At 30.2% G+C, this 21,653-nt stretch overlaps 1 protein-coding gene across 1 annotated transcript; it reads left to right on the top strand.

Moving 5' to 3' along the window:
* The first annotated feature begins 5,107 nt into the window (after positions 1–5,107).
* Positions 5,108–9,239, top strand: LOC114175471 (putative serine/threonine-protein kinase PBL7). Its single transcript, XM_028060226.2, has 5 exons — positions 5,108–5,547; positions 6,849–7,015; positions 7,129–7,318; positions 7,704–8,092; positions 8,452–9,239. The coding sequence occupies exons 1-5, from the start codon at positions 5,418–5,420 to the stop codon at positions 8,836–8,838; spliced, it is 1,263 nt and encodes a 420-aa protein (XP_027916027.1). The 5' UTR covers positions 5,108–5,417; the 3' UTR covers positions 8,839–9,239.
* Positions 9,240–21,653: the final 12,414 nt, after the last annotated feature.

Below are 21,653 nucleotides of genomic sequence, written 5' to 3'. Positions count from 1 at the left end.
CGCTGATACACCGACTAGTGGCGCCCTGTTTGCCGCCAGGCGACGACGAGAAGAAGGTGCAGTTTTGCGAATTTGAGTGGTTGGCAACGAGGGAAGAAAACCATGGAAGTGAATGCTAAAATGAAATTAGGTGATGAAGTGGGAAGGGATAATACACGAGTATTAATAGAAAATGAGACTAGTGAAGGGAAGTGATGATATGTTGTATGTCTATGCGTAGTTGTAAGACTGGTAATGAAAGAAAGGGAAATGTTAATTCTAATTGCAATTTCAAGTGCTAGAAAGCTTAAGTTTTCTTTAGGTTGGTGCCCTTGGGATGTGTGATGGTCAAGCCTTAGTGAGTTAAGGAATCAATCTTAAATTGTGCAGCTTAATGAGAAGAGAATTGAATAAAAGGGTTGGTACTATTGGTAGTGCAGTAGAAGTAGGTTGCCTAATTTTAAGATATTGGATTGGTAGTTCTTATCTTAAGTTTGATTAAGCCATTAGCCAGGTGAATCATGTGCCTAGAATATGTGAACCTATGAATATGAGTTATAGGTAATTGAATTGATTGTTGTATGGATGGGTAATTAGCATAATGTCCTGATAAGTGAGGGTGTAGTGATCCATTTGGTAGTATTTTGGATTAAGGAACGACCTAACTTGAGTGCTAAAACCAGTAGAATTTCGCTACTGGACACGGGTGTGTGCGCCAGGTGATAGGAGCATCATGGAGGTTCCTACACAACATGGCGCTTGGTGGCAATGTGTGCTCCGCCAGGTAATTGTGCATATTTATATGTTTTGATTTTTACATGAACTAATTAAAATTATTTTTAAAATTTTTATAATTGTTATTTTTACACTGATTCAAACATTTGTGTACAAATTATTGAATTTTACACATTTTAAAAATATACAATTATTTGAAATATAAATTCAAATAAAAAATAATATTAAAGTACGATGTAATAAAATATCAATATAATTTATGATTTTTTTTCTATTAATATTATTTTCTATTAACAACTTTAAAATAATTTTAAATAAATTTCAATGTAAAATATTAATTAAATAAACTTAATCTTGTTAAAAATGTTTACTTGAAATATCAACTTTGATAAAAATATTTGTGTACATTTGTATAGAAATTAAATTTGATTTCAAATTGGAGAAGGGACCAAATTGAGATAGTAGAAATGACACCTGACATATAAGTGATACGTGTCATTGTCTCTGCCACATCACACATCACTCTGTCACTACTACGTGACATAATGACAGCTTGACACGTGGCAAATTTTGTATTTTTTTTAAAAAAAAATCAAAAATCAAAAATCAAAAAAAAAAAAGTCAAAAAATCCAAAAACTGACACGTGGCACCCCTTAACGATATTACTGGAAGAGACCAAATTGAGACAAAAAAAAAATTAGAGGAATTAAATTAAAATTTTACTACGAATGGGGACCAAAGACATAATTAAACCTAATAATTATTATAGGTAATTGTATTGATTACATAATTTAAAATAATAAATTAATTATGTTTAACATTTTGAATATCTTAATTAATATTATATATACAGAGAGAGGTTGTATTTTTTTATTAATTAAATTCAAAGTATATATTACAAAACATGTATATTTATAATAATCAAAATTTAATAAACAGATATTTTAGTGTTGAAAGACCAACGTTCTCTAAATAAATATCTAATACAATAAAAACTAAAAAACAAAATGCTAACAAATTTCTTATAAATGAAAAAGAAGGTTAAATTTTTTCCATAAATACTGTGTTAACAAATTAAAATTATGAAATATATTTTAATTTTACCTTTATTATTTATTATTTATTTTCTTTAGTTTACCAAGTGTTTTTTTTTAATTTTATAAAAATTTAATTAAAAAATTTATTTGGTAATTTATCCACTTAAACTATTTTCAATAAAGTCTAATAACAATGTTTAATATTTTATTAGTAACATGTTCATCAATATTTTTTTTTCTATTAATAGCTAGTGTAAAGATATATTTTTCGTAAATGTATGTTATTTGTTTTTTAAAATTTTTTCATGATGACAAAAATTAATAAATTTATTACCATTATAATTGTAAAAGTAAATTTAAATAAATTTTACAATATTTTATTATAGATAATGTTTATTCTTTATAAATAATTCTTTTTATTATAATAATTATTCTAGCTTAAAATGTTCATAAATTTTAGAAAAAATAAGTTAAATTAAAAAAGTTGAAAAAAAAAATAAAAAATAAAAATGATAAATAATCATTTTAATTTAAAATAACACTTCAAAGATAAAAATAGGAATATATATATATATATATATATATATATATATATATATATATATATATATATATATATATATATATATCAGAAGAGAAAATCCTATTTAAATAATAATAATAATAATAATCATATATATTAATTAATAAATAATATAAACAATTTATTCAAAGATAATTTATCCCCTTAAATTATTATTAATAAAATCTAATAATAATATTTAATACTTTATTAGTGACATGTTCATCAATATTTTTCCTGTTAATAGCTAGTGTAAGATATATATTTCGTGTCTTATATTCAACTTGTTTTAATGATGATAAAAATAATAAATTTATTATTATAATTATAAAAATAAATTCAAATAATTTTTGTAATATTTTATTGTAGACACTATTTATTCTTTTTAATTAATTTTTTTATTACAATAGTTATTTTAGTTTAAAAAAGTTCATAAATTGTAGAAAAAAATTTCAAAGTGAAACAATGATTAAATTTTAAAAAAATAAAACATAAAATTAGTGAAATAATTATTTTGATTTAAAATAGTACTTAAAGAGTAAAATTAAAAATAATATATGTACATCAAGGAAATCTTCTTTAAATAATAATAATAATAATAATATAAAATATCTTTATATAATAATATAGAATAGTATAGAAAAATAATTCCATATTAACTTTAGTTAAAATTTTAAAATTTAAGTTACTTTTCGATGTAACATTCAAATAAAACGATGCAGTTTTTCTTTTAAAACTTTCTTCCCATTCATACAATATTTGCCAATAAATGAAGTATATAAATATATTACATTTATATAATTATCTTTTATTATATTTTATTATAAATTAAGATAATATAATAAAAATGATAAAATATAAATTATAATAACAATAATTATAATAATAATAAAATAAATAATATTATCAATATTATTGTTAATAATAATATAAACAATAATAAATAAATAATAATAATCATCCAACTTTATTAATTAAAATAACTCTTCAATTTATTAAAGTTATTATATCACTTTTCAATTTTCCTCATCTCCTTTCCTTTAATCTAAACACTCACCTCCTTTTCTTCTAAAAAAAAAATCCATTTTCTAAATTTATGTTAAAAAATAAAAACACCAAAGTTTATATTTTAAAATATACCGTTTCATAAAATAAAATATATATAAATTATCCCATTAAATTACACTCATATATATATATATATATATATATATATATATATATATATATATAAATATTTAGCATGAATAATTATTAATATCCAATCAAGAAACAAGCAGACTACTTTTTTTTGACAACCATAAAACATTCTTCCTATAATCCTAAATACAATAACATTAATTGTTACTTAAATTATTTAGTTACTGAAAATATATTGTTGAAAGTTTTTATTCAGAAGTAAGGAGTATAAATATAGCCATGTTTTAATTTATAAAGAAATTATACTATACTTTTCTTTACTAATTATAATACATTGTTTTTAATTTTTTGTTTCTTTTCATAAGATTTTTTTCCCAATTTTTTATTGTACTAATTGTTTTTTTACAGAAGAAATATCATTATTTTAATTCTCATAATAAATTTTATGAATTATGTTTTACTCTTTTATGAAGATTGAAAAATTTAAGATTTAGTTTAAAAAATAGAATTTTATTGTTATTATTCTTCCTACAAATATTAATTATTAACGTATAGAAAATTATTACAATATAATCTAATTGTAAATGTTCATTGATATTACTTTTAAGTTAATTATTATAAAAAGCTTTCTATTGATATCTTTTTCATTATAAACTATCTAATAATTTTATAATAATTAAGCTTTGTTTAAACCGATATAAATTATACCACAAATATTTATTTTACTTTATCTTTTAGTTAAATTAAATTAAACTGCAATAATCTTTTATGTTTATCACAAAATTATATTGTTTTCTGTCTATAAAAAAAATTTGTTCTATTAAATATATTTTTCACCTTCTCAAATAACTCACCATATTTCACATAAACTAGTCTAGTATTCCACCTTTAATACAAACATTTAACTTAAAATTTATTATATTTCATATTTTCTTATAAATTTAGTTTCATAAACAACATTTTTTTTCAAATAAATACATTTATAATTGATTGATGACAGCAAGGTTAACCCAACACATTTATTTTATACAAATTACAATCTATTAACTTAAATCAACTTTTGATTCATATAGTATTCCCATGTGTAGTTTTTGTTCACATACAAATTTAACAGCACATTGGGTATTATAAGTTTACAAAATTAAACACTTTTAGTTCAACATAACATATGTTTTTTGGTAATAAAAAATATGAATTTTATTTGTCATAAAAAATATTAAAACTTATGAGTAAACATTATAATTATTATCATTACTTCACTTCATCTTTTGAAAACCATATTAATTTTAGAGAATTAATAAAATTCCATATTTTTAGTGTAGCTTGAGCTGACTAAAGAAAAGATGCATGATCCACCCAGCAACCTTAAATTGAGCACCCAAGTGCAAGAGCATGAGAGACAAATGTGGCATATTGCAGGCAGAACAGGTTTTGAGAGAAAGTACAGTACACATACGTCAGAAACCCAATAGACATGCATGTCATTGTACAAACAAACTCTTCTCTTACCCTACACACAATCCCCACAAAATTTCCTTCTAAGGAAACAAATAAACATTTATTATCATTACTGGAATTATTTAAAATCTGTGCGCAATTCAACCAGCTAATTTTATTTTTCCATTTATATTACACTACCACCCTCATTTTATGAATTCTTTTCCTTTTACACCAAGAAACCGCAGCAGCACACTTAGCATGGTTGCTGCAACGTGTGTGTGATGTGGGAGTGGGGCAGATTCCGTTGAGATCTGTGTGAGCACGCATTCGTTTTTCGCCGTCGTTCTTTTCCAAACAAGAATATTCTTCTTTTGTGATGTTCTGGGAATTGAACTGAATTTCAATAAATCCCTCTGTTTGCGTGGTTTTCTCTTTCTTCTCTGTGTCTGTGCCTACTGTTTTATGCGACTGGGGACACTGAGAAAGCAGAAACTCTGCATTTTGGCTCAGAATTCTCTTATAGATGGGTAGTAGCTGCCCTTGTTTCGGGTCGAGGAAGAAGGGCAAAGAGAAGAGTGTCAAGGGACGGGACGAGGAAAACAAGAATCGCAAATCTGTAAAGAACACCAATGATGTCTCTGAGAGTTCTCCAGGTTATCTTTTTTCTAAAGATTCAATCTTTCAAAAAGAATTTTTTAATTTTTTGTCAATTTTTTTGGACGGGTTTGGGTTTTAAGTCACCATAGGGGACAAATAGGTTTTTAGGTGATGTTTCTAATGATTATTGCTTATAGTTCTCATCTCACTTGATTCTTATCTTAGGGTGAAAGAAAAGAGGTCTTGGTTGGATGTTGTTGTCTTGGGGTATTTTTTTATTTGAAAATTGAAGTTCTGATTCTGTACACTGTACACTGTACAAAACTCAGTACCTTACCCCCAAAATCAATTAAAAAACTAAAGGGACTGTTCAGATTTCATGCCCCGCTTAAATGCCTTTTTCAGTGTTCCTACTGTGTTGTTTTTCACTCTAGTATTGGGGAAGCACAAGCATGCATGTTAAATTCTGGAAGAAATTTTTTATGTGGGAATTTTATGAATTGATTGTCACTAGCCCCTGAGTCTCTGTTTCATATGATATGCATTCTTTTAGGTCTATGGGAAATTTGACATAGTGATTGCTGGCTATTCAACTTGGTCTACACATTTGAGTGGTCTCATTTCTGTATCAAAAGAATATCACATCAGCCTTTGTTGCATAGAACCACCTTCACATTTTGGAATCAATTTAGTAAGATACCACAGCTGTTGACTACAGATTCTGCTAGGAAAATAACTCATCTCCCTCCCTTTTATAGGCAACTTAGAAAATCACTGCGGTCCAGCCAAAGGAATGGTCCTTTTTCGTGAATTCATCGATTCTTCAGTGGCCCTGTTTTGTTTCACAGGAACTGATTATAGATAGTTTTTCGTGGTAACTGAGCACATCCTGATTATCAGAATTTCCTTCATTCTCTTCTAATCTTTCCCAAGAGGGGAGATAGATGTCCTGAGTTTTTCTTGGCTTAGTTTCATCTTGTTTAGCAATTCTTTGACATGATAGAGTTATACAAAGATGATCACTTGTTTATAAGCTGCTGGAAAGCTCTGTCAATTAATTTTGCATAGTTATTTTTGAAGACAAAATTTAATATCTCCTATGTATCTCTTGAGCAAATAATTACTTAAAAGTTTTACACTTCTACAATAAGTTAATATTAAACTCATCAACTAGACGTGTAGGCACATATATAATTAGTCCAAATTACTTAATAGGAACTTGGGTATTTTGGGGTATCTATGTTTCACATTGAGCAATATGTTTATGTAAAAATGTTGTTATAGTTTTAAAAGCGAGATCCCTTTTTATTGTTGCTTTGCTTGTATACTTTAGTGATCATAACTTGGTTTGATACAGGAAATGGACCAGAAGAAAACCCAATAGAGGATGGAGAAAGTTCTCATAAGGCTCGGATATTTACCTTCCGAGAGCTTGCAACAGCAACAAAAAGTTTTAGAGATGAAACCTTTATTGGGCAAGGTGGATTTGGCATTGTTTACAAGGGAATAATTGGGGAAAATCAGGTATAGCTTGATGGATGGATTTTCTTTGTTCCGTTTCTTCATTTTCTATACCCATCAGTATGTTCCATTGCTGTGCAATATAATTCTTTTAACAAGCTACAGGATTTGATCAGGTTGTAGCTGTTAAAAGACTTGATACTACAGGTGTGCAAGGGGAGAAAGAATTTCTGGTGGAAGTTCTCATGCTTTCCCTTCTACGCCATCCCAACCTGGTTAATATGATTGGTTACTGTGCTGAAGGGGATCAACGTCTTCTTGTGTATGAATACATGGCTTTGGGATCCCTAGAATCTCATCTTCATGGTATAACACTATAAAGCAACCTTTTTCTTCAATGCCAAATTCATGAAAGGATGAAATAATATATAATTCATGAAGTTAACACCAGTTAGTTCTAAAGCAGACAACAGTAGTTTTAAAACCAAATTTCAGTACTACATTAACATTTAGTTTCACTCCATGTGTTTCTTTATGGTTGGGATGGGTGGGGGGTTCTACATTATTAACTGAGCTGAAGAGGGGTGCTACTAATTAGTTCAATAAGGCAATGTTTAATGTCACATGTTAATGCTCTAGAGCTTAATGTAACTACTACTGTATCTTCTCTGTTCTTGACGTGCGTCTTTATTCACCATAAGTACATTTAAATCTTTGTATCTTTTTAGTATCTGTTTATGGTTATTTGCAGATGTTTCTCCTGATGAAGAGCCACTTGATTGGAATACCCGAATGATAATAGCTTGTGGGTCAGCAAAAGGGCTACATTATCTGCACGATGAAGCAAAGCCTTCTGTTATATACAGGGATCTTAAAGCATCCAATATACTATTGAATGAAGATTTCCTTCCAAAACTTTCTGATTTCGGGCTTGCAAAATTTGGTCCAACCGGAGATCAATCATATGTTGCCACTAGGGTCATGGGAACACAAGGTTACTGTGCCCCTGAATATGCCACTAGTGGAAAATTAACGAAGAGATCTGACATATACAGTTTTGGGGTTGTGTTACTGGAACTAATTACTGGACGCAAAGCATATGATGATAACCGTGGCCCTGAAAAGCTTCTGGTAGACTGGGTAAATTCCTATATTGATTATGTTTTGTTCCATTTCTAGTCCATGATGAATGACACAAAACTTTACTTTCTCCTTTATTTGTCTCCTTTTTCACTCTTGGTTTTTTCCAAGTTTTCATTGTGTACTTGAAAGAGGAAGAAGCTGAGTTATAAATCAGCTCTTGTTATCTAACCCTTCTCTCAGAATATTACGTGATTTCTCTACTTGCATCCAAAATGGCTAAATGTTATCCAATGTCTTAGTTTTGAGAAGTTTATGATTGTATAAGGAATCACAATTTGAGAAAAGATAATGGTTTCAGTTGGCTATGAGAAAACATAGTACTTACAGACAAGGTTGTTTTTTCCTAACATATGTAGGCACGTCCAATGCTGAGAGACAAAAGGAGTTTCCCAAGATTGGTGGATCCACGGCTTCAAGGGAAGTACCCAGCATCATGTCTACCGATGGTGATTGAATTGACCGCCATGTGTCTTCGTGAAGAGCCACGTCAACGGCCTAATGCAGGTGATATAGTGCAAGCTCTGGAATTCTTGTCATCCAAGCAATACTCCCCAAAAGCGCTCAACACAGTGAACAACACAACTGAGATGGAGAGTGCAGTGTCCCCAAATGAAACAACACCCATTTTTCCAAAAGAATCACTGAGAGAGCGAGCTGTTGCAGAAGCCAAGCTCTGGGGGGAGACATGGAGGCAGAAACGACAAAGCGAGCAAAACAGTCCTAAGGAACCACAGGGGTTGTGATTCAACATCGTACCAAACAAGATTCAACATACTTCAACTACAGAAAGACACAGAAAGGAGACATTTGATGCAGATTGCAATTGGCTGGTATCTGAAAAGGTACAGGGAAAGTACACAAACTTCAGAGGATAATCTGTTCAAGATTTTAAATGTAGCTTAATAAAGCTAGTTGGCCATCTTTTTTTCTTAAATTGTTCTGTTTTGGCACTTGTGAACTTAGGCTCAACTTGACATGCTTTCACATGAGGTTTCAGATTACATGGTTGCTCTTGATTTGCTGCTCTGAGAAATATGATACTTTACTTGTATTTCTATGTTTTAACATACTTAATGTTGCTGGAGCTGGAAACAAACACAAAACTTTCAAGAAAAATAAATAGCAAACAGATTGGATTGCTGAATTTTCCTTGTCTGTGGCATGAAATAGACATTTAAGCTAATGTTTTTGCCCAGAAAAATCTGTATATCTGTTCAGATGCAAATGCAAATTCCTGTCTGCAGACTCTACTAGAATATTGAACATGTTTACGGTTTAATTCTAGAGTAGACATTGGTGCTGTCAACTGTTTGGTAGTCTTTACAGAAACCTTTATTAACAGTTTACATGTGGGCATTTTGAACATGGCTCATTCAATCTTATCACATGCAAAGGTTCAAGCATTTATAGCAAGTGTTATCTGTTTGGTCCTCGCTACTTTACCAGTGATTGAAAATTAGTCACTTCGTAGATACTCAAAATGATATGTATTATAATGACAAATAATATTAGTAATATTATCATCTGTGGAAAATATTCCAGCACTCCTCAATAAATATTTTTAATTGTTTTAAAGTTATTACAAATAAATTTTTCCTTTTAAGATTATTATTATTATTATAATATTTTAACTTATTTTTTATTTCATTGGATCCTGTTCTCATTAATATTTGAGTTGCAGACAAAGCTCTACAAATTGTGGCAGGTATACGTACCCCAAAGCAAGTGTCGAGTTTGTGGTATGGATTCGAGAGAGAATATATATATATATATATATATATATATATATATATATATATATATATATATATATATATATATATTAAGATTTAGGGTTTAGAGATTTCTTTTGTCATCCATTCAAATTGTTAGAAAGATTAGTATATTCGAAGAAGAAAATTAAATTTGTTATGTTAGACTAGTATCTAATGCATGCAATGATGAGTTTGGGTTCCAAATGGTTATAGGGTAATTTCAAATTCAATTGAGATATAGAAGGTGAAAGTTATTTAAGTAATTTAATATTACATGTTTAATTTATATGATGTGAAATGTATCATATAGTATGTATTTCTCGCTTTTCTAGAAATATTGAAAGTGAACTCCGGTTCTGTTAGTATTTAGTGTGACGTTTATATTAGTGTTTAGTCTGACGCCATAACATGTGTTTTTAATTCTACAGGGAAAAAGTATTTTTGACACCAACATATTTTTCTTACATATTTGACACTATCTATAATAATAAACTATATTTAATTTAAAAATAAATTAAATTGTTGAATAAAAAGATTAAATTAATAAAAATGGTTGTAGGAAAGGAGTAGAACTTTGATGGGTGTCGGCCTATCAATTCCTATACATGGATTAGTATATTTCTATCTTTATTATTGATTAAAAAAAACTATTTAAATGTATAATTATTTATAAATATTTTTTCTCGACAATTTGACACCATTAAATATAACTTAAATCCGTTCATATATTTTGACTAATTTTCCATTTATCTCTTATAAATGTGCATAATTTTTTCTTTATATATCACATTATGATATTATAACTTTTTTTATCGTGATCACGCTAATACTAATCATAAAACATATATTTTTAACTATTAATATTTTTTCTAACAATGAAAAATAATTTTCAGATTAGAATCAATCGAAGAACAAGGGAAAAAATTATATTGAGATTATCAAACAACCAATAAATGAAATATTCAATCAGAATATAAGTTCAAAAATAAAAATGAAATACTAAAGTAAACGTCATTCATTCATGACAAATAAATGTGGTACACTCTTTTCTTTTACAAATGGATAAACGATAATTATCAAACAAGAGGAAATTATCAACCTCCTTGAAAATGAAAGTTCATTAACATCATTGATTTCTTTTTCTTGTTTCCATCCTCACCACCTCATCCCAACATGCTTCTTTCATATTTTGTGATGTTTTGCCAACTCCACTAATGTGTAACATAGGATTGGAAAGTGCATGATAGAAAAATAATCTCTCTCATCTCATTGAAGCTCACCGACAAATAAGAGTACAAGTAAAAAATAAATATTTTTCTTAAAAAAAATTACAAATTTTCTCATGTAAATTTTCTGACAAAAATCATAGACCTTCTTATAAGATATATAACATATATGATATACCTATCCAAATCAACTATACATCCAAGAAATTTATTATCTTGTAATAATAACACTTAAATCAACTCTTTGTTTTTATAGTAAAGATGACAAATAAATTAGGATGACAAATAAACTTGTCTTATGAGTATTGTTCAAATATATCATTATTTTAATAGAAAATTTTAGCATTGATTGGGTACAATTATGGTTATGGATAATACCTATTTTTTTTCATTTATGTCCCCCATATCCGTGCAAATACTCATCGTCATCCTTAGAGTTGTCAAAGTGGATCAGAAATCGTGGGCTAACTCGGCCCACTACGGGTTCGGACCTGGTTGGGTTGAAATTTTTTTACAAAATTTTAGTACGAGTTAATTTTTGACCCGACCCACCAAGAACCCGGCTCACCTGGGTTGAACTTGTGATGAGTTGGATTGGTCACCAACCCACTTGCAGATAAATGTTCACACAATTTTTTTGTATTTGGATTGCATTAACCTGTTTTTTTAGCCAACATATTGGGTTGACAAATGCAAACATAATATTTTTGTAATTTTGGTTTGTATTTGGGGTTGAATATTATTTTGGATTATAATGAAGTTTATTTAGATTTTAATCACAATTAAAATTTAATTTTTTTTGGACAGAATAAAAAAAATTATATTTTTTCTAATTAGGTGAGCCAATGAGCTAATCTGTTTAATCCACCAACCCGTGATGGGTCGGGCTGGGCCAGATAAACCGTTTTGACAGCTCTAGTCATCCTTGCTTAATTTACTAAAGTGCTCATAACCTAAAATAATTATATATATATATATATATATATATATATATATATATAATAGAAGTTATTTCATTAGAATTTAGAGAAAGGAATTAAAGAGACATTTGCAATATTTATAAACTTGAATATTTGTTTAATTAACATTTCTAAAATTAATAGATTTTAATATTGTCATAAAATTTTATTTATATGTAATTGGGTAATAATATATATAATTATTTCACTTTGATCCAAATGTTATTTGGTAGTATGATTTAGAATTATATAGTTATAATTTCTTTCTAAATATTAACATTCAAGAAAGGGAAATACATATTTTAATATTTTGATAATATCATGTTTCCTTTGTCATGATTTTTTTTTTACAAAAAATTAATTAATTGATATTGAAATATTAAGAGAATGGTATGAACACAGGTTCAAGTATACCCGTTATCCAATGTGTTGTCCTTAGAGCAAAAGCATTGGACAGAAATATGTGACTGAGTTATGTTTTTGATGATGTCCACAATGGAAAAATGTACATGCCATGTATGTCTCCCTAAGTATAGGATAAAAAAGTCAAGATGTGTTTAGAATAAGGAAAAACTAAAACCCTTTAGAATCATCTTTACCTGTGCATAATCCATTATGAACCAATTGGCGTGAAAGTTTAAAAAGTATTTGAAAATTGTCCAGTTAATCCATTAGATTAATAATCTAATAAATTAAAAGGCTAATAATAGAATCGATAAAAACATATGAATTGGAATTTGATCATTAAAACTAGTCTTTTGACTTCACGAAAAGTGTGACTATCTTGTGTCTTAGAGTTAAGATTTACTAGGTGTTTTGTTATTCTTGTAATTCTTTTGAGACATAGTGGAAAAATTCCATAGCTAAGTTTGCTAGGGTAAATTGGATGTAGATTCTAAGGAATCAAACCAGTATAAAATCCTTGTGTTTGGATATTCTATATTTCCTTCCATTTATTTTGTTATGATATAAACAATCCAACACTTGAGCATCAAATTATATTGTGTTAATCTTTTTAGCAAGTTTTCTTTTAAAATCTAGTCTTAAAAAGATCAAATCAAACTAAAATTTTAAATACCATTTCAACCCCCTCCCTCATGGTTTGAGAAGATTGACCTATCTTTTTAACACAATGGTGATGGAGATGAGACAAAAACTGGATATGGAAATGAGGATGAAAATAAATTTTTACTTCAGACATGAAGATAGATAACGAAATCCTTCTTGCCCAACTCCATTGTTGTCCTTTGTATTTATAGATAAAAATAAGTAACTAATAATAAATCCATTTAAAATAAAAGAAGTGAAATACATTTACCCATTCATTCATTCATAGAAATAATGTTACAAAAAGTTTACCATAAAAATTCATTTATAAAATTAACGGTAACAATAAAACTAAAGTAAATTATTTTAAAATTCTATTAATATTTTCAACACATTCTTGTATGATGAAGAATCTTCCCGTCTAAATGAGTTTGAGGAAATGAAAAGTATGACTCAAACCCAAAGTGAATTCAAGATCTAGTTTGACATCTCATACAAGATTAATAAGGATGACAAACTGAATTTTGGCATGCAAAACTATCCATCGACCTACTTTTTTTATAAAATTAAAATTAAAATAACTGATTAATTTGTCTATATTATATTATTTGAAATATATAAATGTACAATTATATTGGGACTTAAATGTAAGTTTTAATTGTTAATATAATATAGTAACTTAATATATAAAGATAACAAATATTTTAATGAATTTGATTGTTAATATTAATTAAAAACTTAAAAATATTTATAAGACTAAATGTATTTTAATATATATATATATATAATATTTTAAAAATTAGAAATTAAAAGAAAAGTTGACACTGTAAGACCCGAGAAAAATTAAATAATTATTTAATAAATGCGGGTAAAGGGAACCTTTAAGGTAATAAATGCAGAATGTTATAACGTGGAAAAGTATTAGCTCAAGTGGTTAAGAGTACTTTGATTGTGTAAGAGGACTTGGGTTCAAGTCTTATGTGTGCTATTTTTGTGTGTTATGAAATTAGTATTATTTTTATGTATATTAATCATGTTGTGGAGTTTTATAATAATTGAATTATATTGATTGGCATGAAATATGAATTGGTTGAATGGTTTGGCATTGAGTGACAATTGCATGGGTGCGGGTTTAAACCTTAGAGGAATGCAAATGAAACTCTATTTTTGCTATTTTTAGGCTTGTCTTGAATTTGAAAGGTTAAAGGAATCCCTAGTAGACTTAGTAGCCAAGGATGGCTGAAAAGGCAGAAGATATCATGCAATTGAAGGGTAATTAACATTGCCATTAAAATTGTGAGAAGCAAGAATTTGAAGAGGAACGTGTTTCTAGAGTGATAGGCGAATTGAGCTAGGAGGATAATTTGGGAGGAAGCCATTGGTGATGTTTACGTTTTATGACAGTTTTCGCAGTTTCTGGATTTTTTCCAGAAACCGCCTGGCGATGTTGAAGGACCGCCAGGCGACTCATCCTTCAGGACCCAAAAACTGGGTTTTCTTCATGCACCGCCTAGCGGCAAGGTGCTGCCCGCCAGGCGATACGAACTGGTTTGTCCAGTTCTTGCAGGTTTTTGGATGTTTTGTGATGTTGGACATCTAGGTTAATTTATATTATGATGTGTGTATGATTGAGGTGCTACGTGATTACCTATAATCAAGAAATGGGTGAAAGATTTCATGAACTCTAATGTGAGTTGGGAATTTTAGGCTCCGCTTGGGTTGGGAATAGATGTCATAAACGAAGTTCGTGAATTGTGAATTACTCGTGTGCGATTGAGGATAATATGATTGTAATATGAATCTGGGTTGTGATGCGTGCGAAATTACATTATTGTAAGGATGAACCGGGAAACAGTGGGGTGAGCGAGTCACGTCGAATGCAGGAAGAATCTGGGTAGAGCCCAGTGTTTCATGTACCGCCTGGCGGCATGAAGGCTGCCGCCAGGCGACCTGTCAGTAAAACAGTAGGTTAGCTTTGGTTGGTGCTCTTGCTAGGGGCCCATTGAATTGGAGTTTTATTGGAAGTATTTTGAGATGGGATAGGTTGGGATTTCATTATCTGGGATATTCAAATAATCAACGAAGGATTAAGTAAGTGTGTGGGGTGTTCCTACATATCGGTAGTCGCAGTGTTAGTTCGGGTGTCCAAAGTTTATGCACAATACTACTTAGATTGAGGTGGAATACATAAAAGAGTGTAAGAGTTAGAACCTGGGGTATATTGGGTATGAGAACCAGTTTAAAGTAATTAAATGGGAAAGGGATGGGTGCGAGAATGGGTTGGATATATTGTAGTACTTTGGGTATAGTAATGTACCCTGAATAACTTGTATGATGATAAGTGGTAGGGATACTATTGTTGGTTGTGGCCTGTTCTGTTAAAATAATCAAATGAGGGATGCTAAGACATGATACTATTTGAGTTGTACATATTAAATTATGGATGGTTTTATGTCTTGAAATGTTTTAATTGATGAGTGATAGATATTGTATGTTTGGGGTCTATTAAGACCTGTAAAAAGTGCCAAAACACCAATGGCATTGCGCTACTGGTATAGCGCCTGGCGATGCGGGACGAGCCGCCAGGCGACAGGACTTTAAATCAGTGGCAGTGGCCACTGTCTACAGGTGGCGCCTGGCGGCAGGGTTGTGTTCGCCAGGCGGTGACGGAGAATTACGGGTTCTGTTTTGTCAGCAGCGCCTGGCGGTGGGAGTGTGACCGCGGGGCAGTTTTCTGTCAGTATTCGCCTAGCGGTGTCTAGGTAGTGACAGACGGTAATTGTGGCTGTATAATTGGTTTTTGCTTGGATTAGTGGACTTGAAGGACTAAGTTCACTTCTTTTGTGCTTGGGCTTGATGAACTAAGTCTAATAGGGGTTTGGGATGTGCTTGAGTGGTTGAACGCATGATGGGCATGGAACTAGTTGAGTTCTCGTCGGCTACTATTGGGCGAGGAGTCCTTAGTATGGTGATTGCATGCGTTGGACGCACGATGGGCAAGGAACTGTGATGTTCCCGTCGACTTCTATTGGGCGAGGAGTCCATAGTATGGTGATTGCGTGCGTGCCAGAGTCCAAGTTGAGTAAAGCTTGGATGTTTTACTACAGGCGAGGAGTCTGTGGGGTTGGACTATGAGCAGGATTGGCTCGTAGGATTGGACCACGAAAGGGATAGTTTCGTGGAAGCACAATAAAAGTCCCAAGACCTAGTTTCATGCATATGACTCATGGAGGAATATGAGATCAGGGGTGGATAATTTGTAGTTAATGCATATCAGTAAATTTATTTCTTGGGAAGGGTATCATGTTTAATTTGTATTTATATTTGCATAGCTCACCCTATCTGTGTGTGTGTGTGGTGATGATCGGATGATTTATTATCCGGGAGCAGATGATTTGACAGGTGAGCCAGGAGACGCTTGAGACTGGAGTGCGGGATCATATGGGCTTTTGAAGACTTGAGTTTTTGATGTTTTTATGTTTTGAACATTAGCCATTTTGGGCTTTTATAAGTTGTAATAACTTTGAATTGCGAACAGTTACAATGTCTTGAACGTGCGATTTTAATTTTCCCGTGTTTTGGGAACATGTGTTTATAAATGAGGAAAATTACTGATGTTATCGTATTTATTTATTTTTTATTTAATTGTTTACGTTATTTTCAAAGTAATATTCCTTAGAGATGTTACAGACACTCTAGTCCAACTTTGTACACGTGTCCTTTGTTGAGATGTGTTACAATTTTCATCCTACTCTTTTAAAGTGGATAAGTCCATTCACTATTTAACAAAGCATATTATGTTATAACATAAAGTTACTAACAAAGATAAGACTAATAGGAAGAATAGAGAATGAGAGAATGATTAACAACTTTTTTGTATGTCTTATTACTGATAAGGAGAGTCCTATTTATAGATACATCATGATAACCAAATAAGTATACAAATGAAATAGTTAATACAAAATATTTACATATAAAGGGTAATGAATCATATTGACTACCATTCATATCAATAATCGTACGAGTAACTGTATCAAATCAATAGATAATTAATTAATAACATATTATAATTTTTAATCTATTTTTCTACAACAATCTATCTTGCTCCGTCCTAATTTTAGTAATACGAAAAGAAATTACAGTAACCCATCTTATCAACCTTGTAGTTAACATTGATATTTAAATCATCAAATTATATGATTTTATATAGTACGAGTTAAATCTCATACATAATCGTAATATAGTAAGATCGGTAGGATCATAAAACAAAATCATAAAATTATGTAAATCACATCTTTTCTATGTTGCACCACTTGTTCACCTTATTAGGTGAATGTATTCCATTCAAATAAAATCTAAACCTAATTAAATTTAATGAAATTAAAAATTCATTGTTATATGTATTATGAGATGCAACACCATCTAATTAAAAATAAACATAATTAAAATTTACTCCTTTTTTTTGTTTTTAACCTAATTAAAATTTAATACAAAATAAAAAATTTACCTTAATTGATATTGTCAACTGCAATGTCATCCATCGTTCATCTTATTGAATGAATTTAAATTAAAATAAAATCCAATTAAAACTAATAAATGAGATTTTAATTAAAATAAAATTCAAAATCAATTAAAAATAAAAGTAACTTACCAACTATGTAACCACAACACTCATCAACAAAAGATTGAAATTATGGAATGACAGTTACAAGCATTGATTTCAATACATTATTGCAAATTAAGGAGCTCAAATTCCTATGGAGTTAGCTGGCTAATTTGCTACTCCAACAAAACAGGTTTACAATTAAATGAATAGTTGCTTTAATCAGTTGAACCACATTGCATTTTCCTGTTTTCTTTATAGTACTAAATAAAGTCCGTATTATTTTGTATTTCACTATTTGTTGTTGACTTCAATGCATAATTAGTTAAATATTTAATGTACACTAATATTCTTTAATAATACATTATTATTTTTTACAGGTACCACACGCAGAAAGTAGGACTTGATCACCTATTAAACTAAAAAGACAATCAGGTGGAAGCAACACAAGTTACGTTAATGGTTATGAATACATGAATTATTTAGAAAGTTACCAAACTTTGTAAATAATGAAAGGATTGAATTGTTTTTCTTCATGTTTTGGTAACAAGTTTCTAACCCTACCTACTATTGGTGGACATTGTTTCTTTATTAAACGAACCAGCCAAAAGATGATACATTTGTTGTACCAAAAAATGATAAATTTATGCTACAAGTCGATATAATAGTTAATCACAACTCACACAACCATTAACATTGATATTTTTCTGAGTCGCATTGAAAAGCGTGTGAAGTTATGAACTGCTCCCAATGAGCCAATTACTTTACTTGGTCTTGTGAGCTAAGAAAAGAAAAGCAAAAAAGAAAACACAAGATCCTATTGGAGGTTATGATAACTGCCAATAAAGCAAAGGACCCACGTTCTAATTTTCTTATTAAGTAAACATTGGATGCATGATATGACCCTTATTTTAAGGGCAAAAAATGAAGAGCCATTGTTTTTTGAGGTTAGAATTTGAATGCAAGGACGGTGTTAATGAGAAGAGAGATTCATGATTGGTGGCATGAGAGCGTAGACAGTGAACGTTGGGGTGTCATCATAGCTGTTGAATCGTTTGCAATGAACAACGATGGAATTGTATGTGATTTTATGGGTAAAGTTAAGCAGACTTCAGAGTCCTATTACTCACGATCACCACAAGAATGGAACGTCAGTATTTTTATATTTATTTTTTCTAAATATTTCTACTATTTTTTATTTTTTATTTTAATTTTTTTCAATCAAATTACTTTTATTTTGACTATTTTTTTAACTTTTCATTTCCTTTGTCATTTTTTCCTCTTGGAACATAAAGTGTCATCCACGATTACTCCCTCTAGTATATTTTGTGTGAAACATAAAGTCAAATTATTATTAATTTAATATATTTTTGTTGTATGATTTCTTTCGAGTACTATATTATATATAATATATAATATGTACACTAGTGCAGGGAAGGGATTTGACCGCGGTTATTTTGACCTTTTGGCTTCGGTTTTACAACCGAGGCATATACTGACGAAGTAAAAAAGATCTGTTTATGCCTCGGTTATGAACCGAGGCATATGCGAGGGTTACTACCTCAGTTCTGGAGGGAACCGAGGCCTAATGGGTATCACAAATTTAAAAAAAAAAAAAACTTTCTGACCCACCCTCCTTCTCTGAAGTTAGGGTTTCCTCTCACCGACTCCGGCACCGCACACCACATCAACAATCTCAGCACCATCCTCGTCGCTTCAATTCAAGACGCCAAGGACCGCATCACGCAGATCGAGTGTCTTCTGCTCCCAGCTCTATCCTCAACTTAAATCCGACGCGACATCGAAACGGCGCCGCACCAACCAGCTCCTTTCTCTTCGACAAGAACATGGCACTGCACAAGAACCTCATGGAGTTGGTGCAATCCAAGGTGTCCGCTCTGAAAAACGCCGAAGAGAAATGAAACACTGCGTTTTTGAAATTAGAGGACTGCGAGAGGGAGAAGGTGAAGTTGCTCACAAGAATCAAGGAGTTGGACGAGAAATTGAGGAGGAAAACGCGAGAAGTTGAAGAGGAAGGGGCACGAAAAACTTGTTTCTGCAACGAGACTTGCGTTCGAAAATGGAAGAGAGAAAAAATGCTGCTACTAACGTGAAGAAGACGAACAGTGGCGCGATTTCTTTTTAACCCTAAGAAGACTTATTGCCTCGGTTGATTTTAAACCGAGGCATATTCCACTCGAAAAGCAATCAAATATGCCTCGGTTATAAGAGACCCGAGGCATAAACATCTATCTGCCTCGGTTAGATTTGATTCGAGGCATAAAAGTCTGCCACCTGTTTAAAAATATCAAAGCAGCGGGAAAAATAAAATTTTTTGGGGGGTTTATGCCTCGGTTCTATGTACAACCGAGACATAAAAGTTCGAAAAAATTACAAAAGTGCCACCGCGTCTTCATATACTTCGTTTGCGCATGAACCGGTGCATATTAGGCGCTGTAAAAAGTTTATTCTGCACTGGTGGTAATAGAAGAGATTTTATTAGAATTTAGAGAAAGGAATTAAAGAGACATTTGAAATATTTTTAAATTTGAATATTTTTTTTAATATAATTTAAAAAAATATTTGTTTAATTAATGTTTCTAAAATTAATAGAAGTTTTGGTTCATAAAATTTTATTTATGTGTAATTGTATAATATTTTATACAATTATTTCACTTTGGTCCAATTATTATTTGATAGTATGATTTAAAATGTATTCTATTATAATTTTTTTCTAAATATTTCACATTAAAGAAAGGAAAATGCACTTTTTTAATATTAAATATTTGATAATATTATATTTTCTTTATCATGACTTTTATCATTTTTGTAAAAATTAATTAATTGATTTGAAATACTAAGAAAGCGGTATGGACACAGGTACAAGTATACCCGTTACCTGGTCATGAAGAAGATGAGACCAAAATTTTATACCGGTTAAACATGGAGATGGGGATTATGATGAATTTTTAATTTGGAATGGAAATGGATAATGAAATCCATCCTCTCCCCACTCCATTGTCATCCCTTATATTTATACATAAATAACTAGAAATAAATTTGTTTAAAATAGAATAAGTTAAATACATTTACACATTCATTCATAAAAATAATGTTAAAACAAGTTTACCAAAAAATAATTCATTTATAAAATTAATGGTAATTAAAATTTAGCATAAAATTGGTTAGAGGAAAGGAGTTCTAAAACTCTTTCCAACATTGGTTAGTACTCATAATAATAACCAAAATGATAAGCAGTTGCTACTATTAATCCTAATCTAGAAATGCGTATCAGGAAAAGAGATGAAAATATTCTTCATTGTCTTTATGAGTACATGATAATGATACATATACCCTAGACATGATTGCAATAATAACAAAAACAAGGCCCACTAAGGCTTACATGTTGATTTATGAAAATATAAAAAGCAATAAACCCTACAGATAACATACATATAGTTCCCAATACCCAAAGAACTCAAAGTGGAAGCATATTTAGAAACAGTAAATAGGTTTAGGAAGATGAGTTTGGTTTCTAGTGGTCTTCCACATGTAGAGCACCCTTAGTTTCCTCTTGATTTTCTCTTCTGATAGGGAGAAAGATAAAAGAACAAAATAAAATTGAACGTGCTCTTAGATGGGGACCATAACCCCTTTATGTAACATTTGACGGTTACTATTTTTTGAAGGTAATATTCCTAATTTGTCCCCTTCATCAAATTAGAATATCACTGGTATCTACACAGTTAATATTTTCATGATATATACATATACTCTTAGCCATAGATATAATTAACCAGATCACTTTATTAAATTGGCTAACAAAATATAACAACCCTAACACATTTAATTATTTATCATATATATGCATGACCCAAAATTGCTAACAATCTCCCACTGGACACTATATATATATATATATATATATATATATATATATATATATATATATATATATATATATATATA

The sequence above is a fragment of the Vigna unguiculata genome, chromosome 1 (genome assembly GCF_037176805.1).
Source record: "Vigna unguiculata cultivar grain cowpea cultivar isolate G323 ecotype 2 chromosome 1, ASM3717680v1, whole genome shotgun sequence".
Lineage (NCBI taxonomy): Eukaryota > Viridiplantae > Streptophyta > Magnoliopsida > Fabales > Fabaceae > Vigna > Vigna unguiculata.
This window is presented reverse-complemented; position numbering and strand designations above follow the sequence as displayed.

Excerpts from the sequence above, each read along its gene's own strand:
- LOC114175471 (XM_028060226.2), top strand. The coding sequence starts at position 5,418 with ATGGGTAGTAGCTGCCCTTGTTTCGGGTCGAGGAAGAAGGGCAAAGAG. Across the intron at positions 7,016-7,128 it reads GAATAATTGGGGAAAATCAG|GTTGTAGCTGTTAAAAGACT; the intron begins GTATAGCTTGAT and ends GGATTTGATCAG. Across the intron at positions 8,093-8,451 it reads AAAAGCTTCTGGTAGACTGG|GCACGTCCAATGCTGAGAGA; the intron begins GTAAATTCCTAT and ends TAACATATGTAG.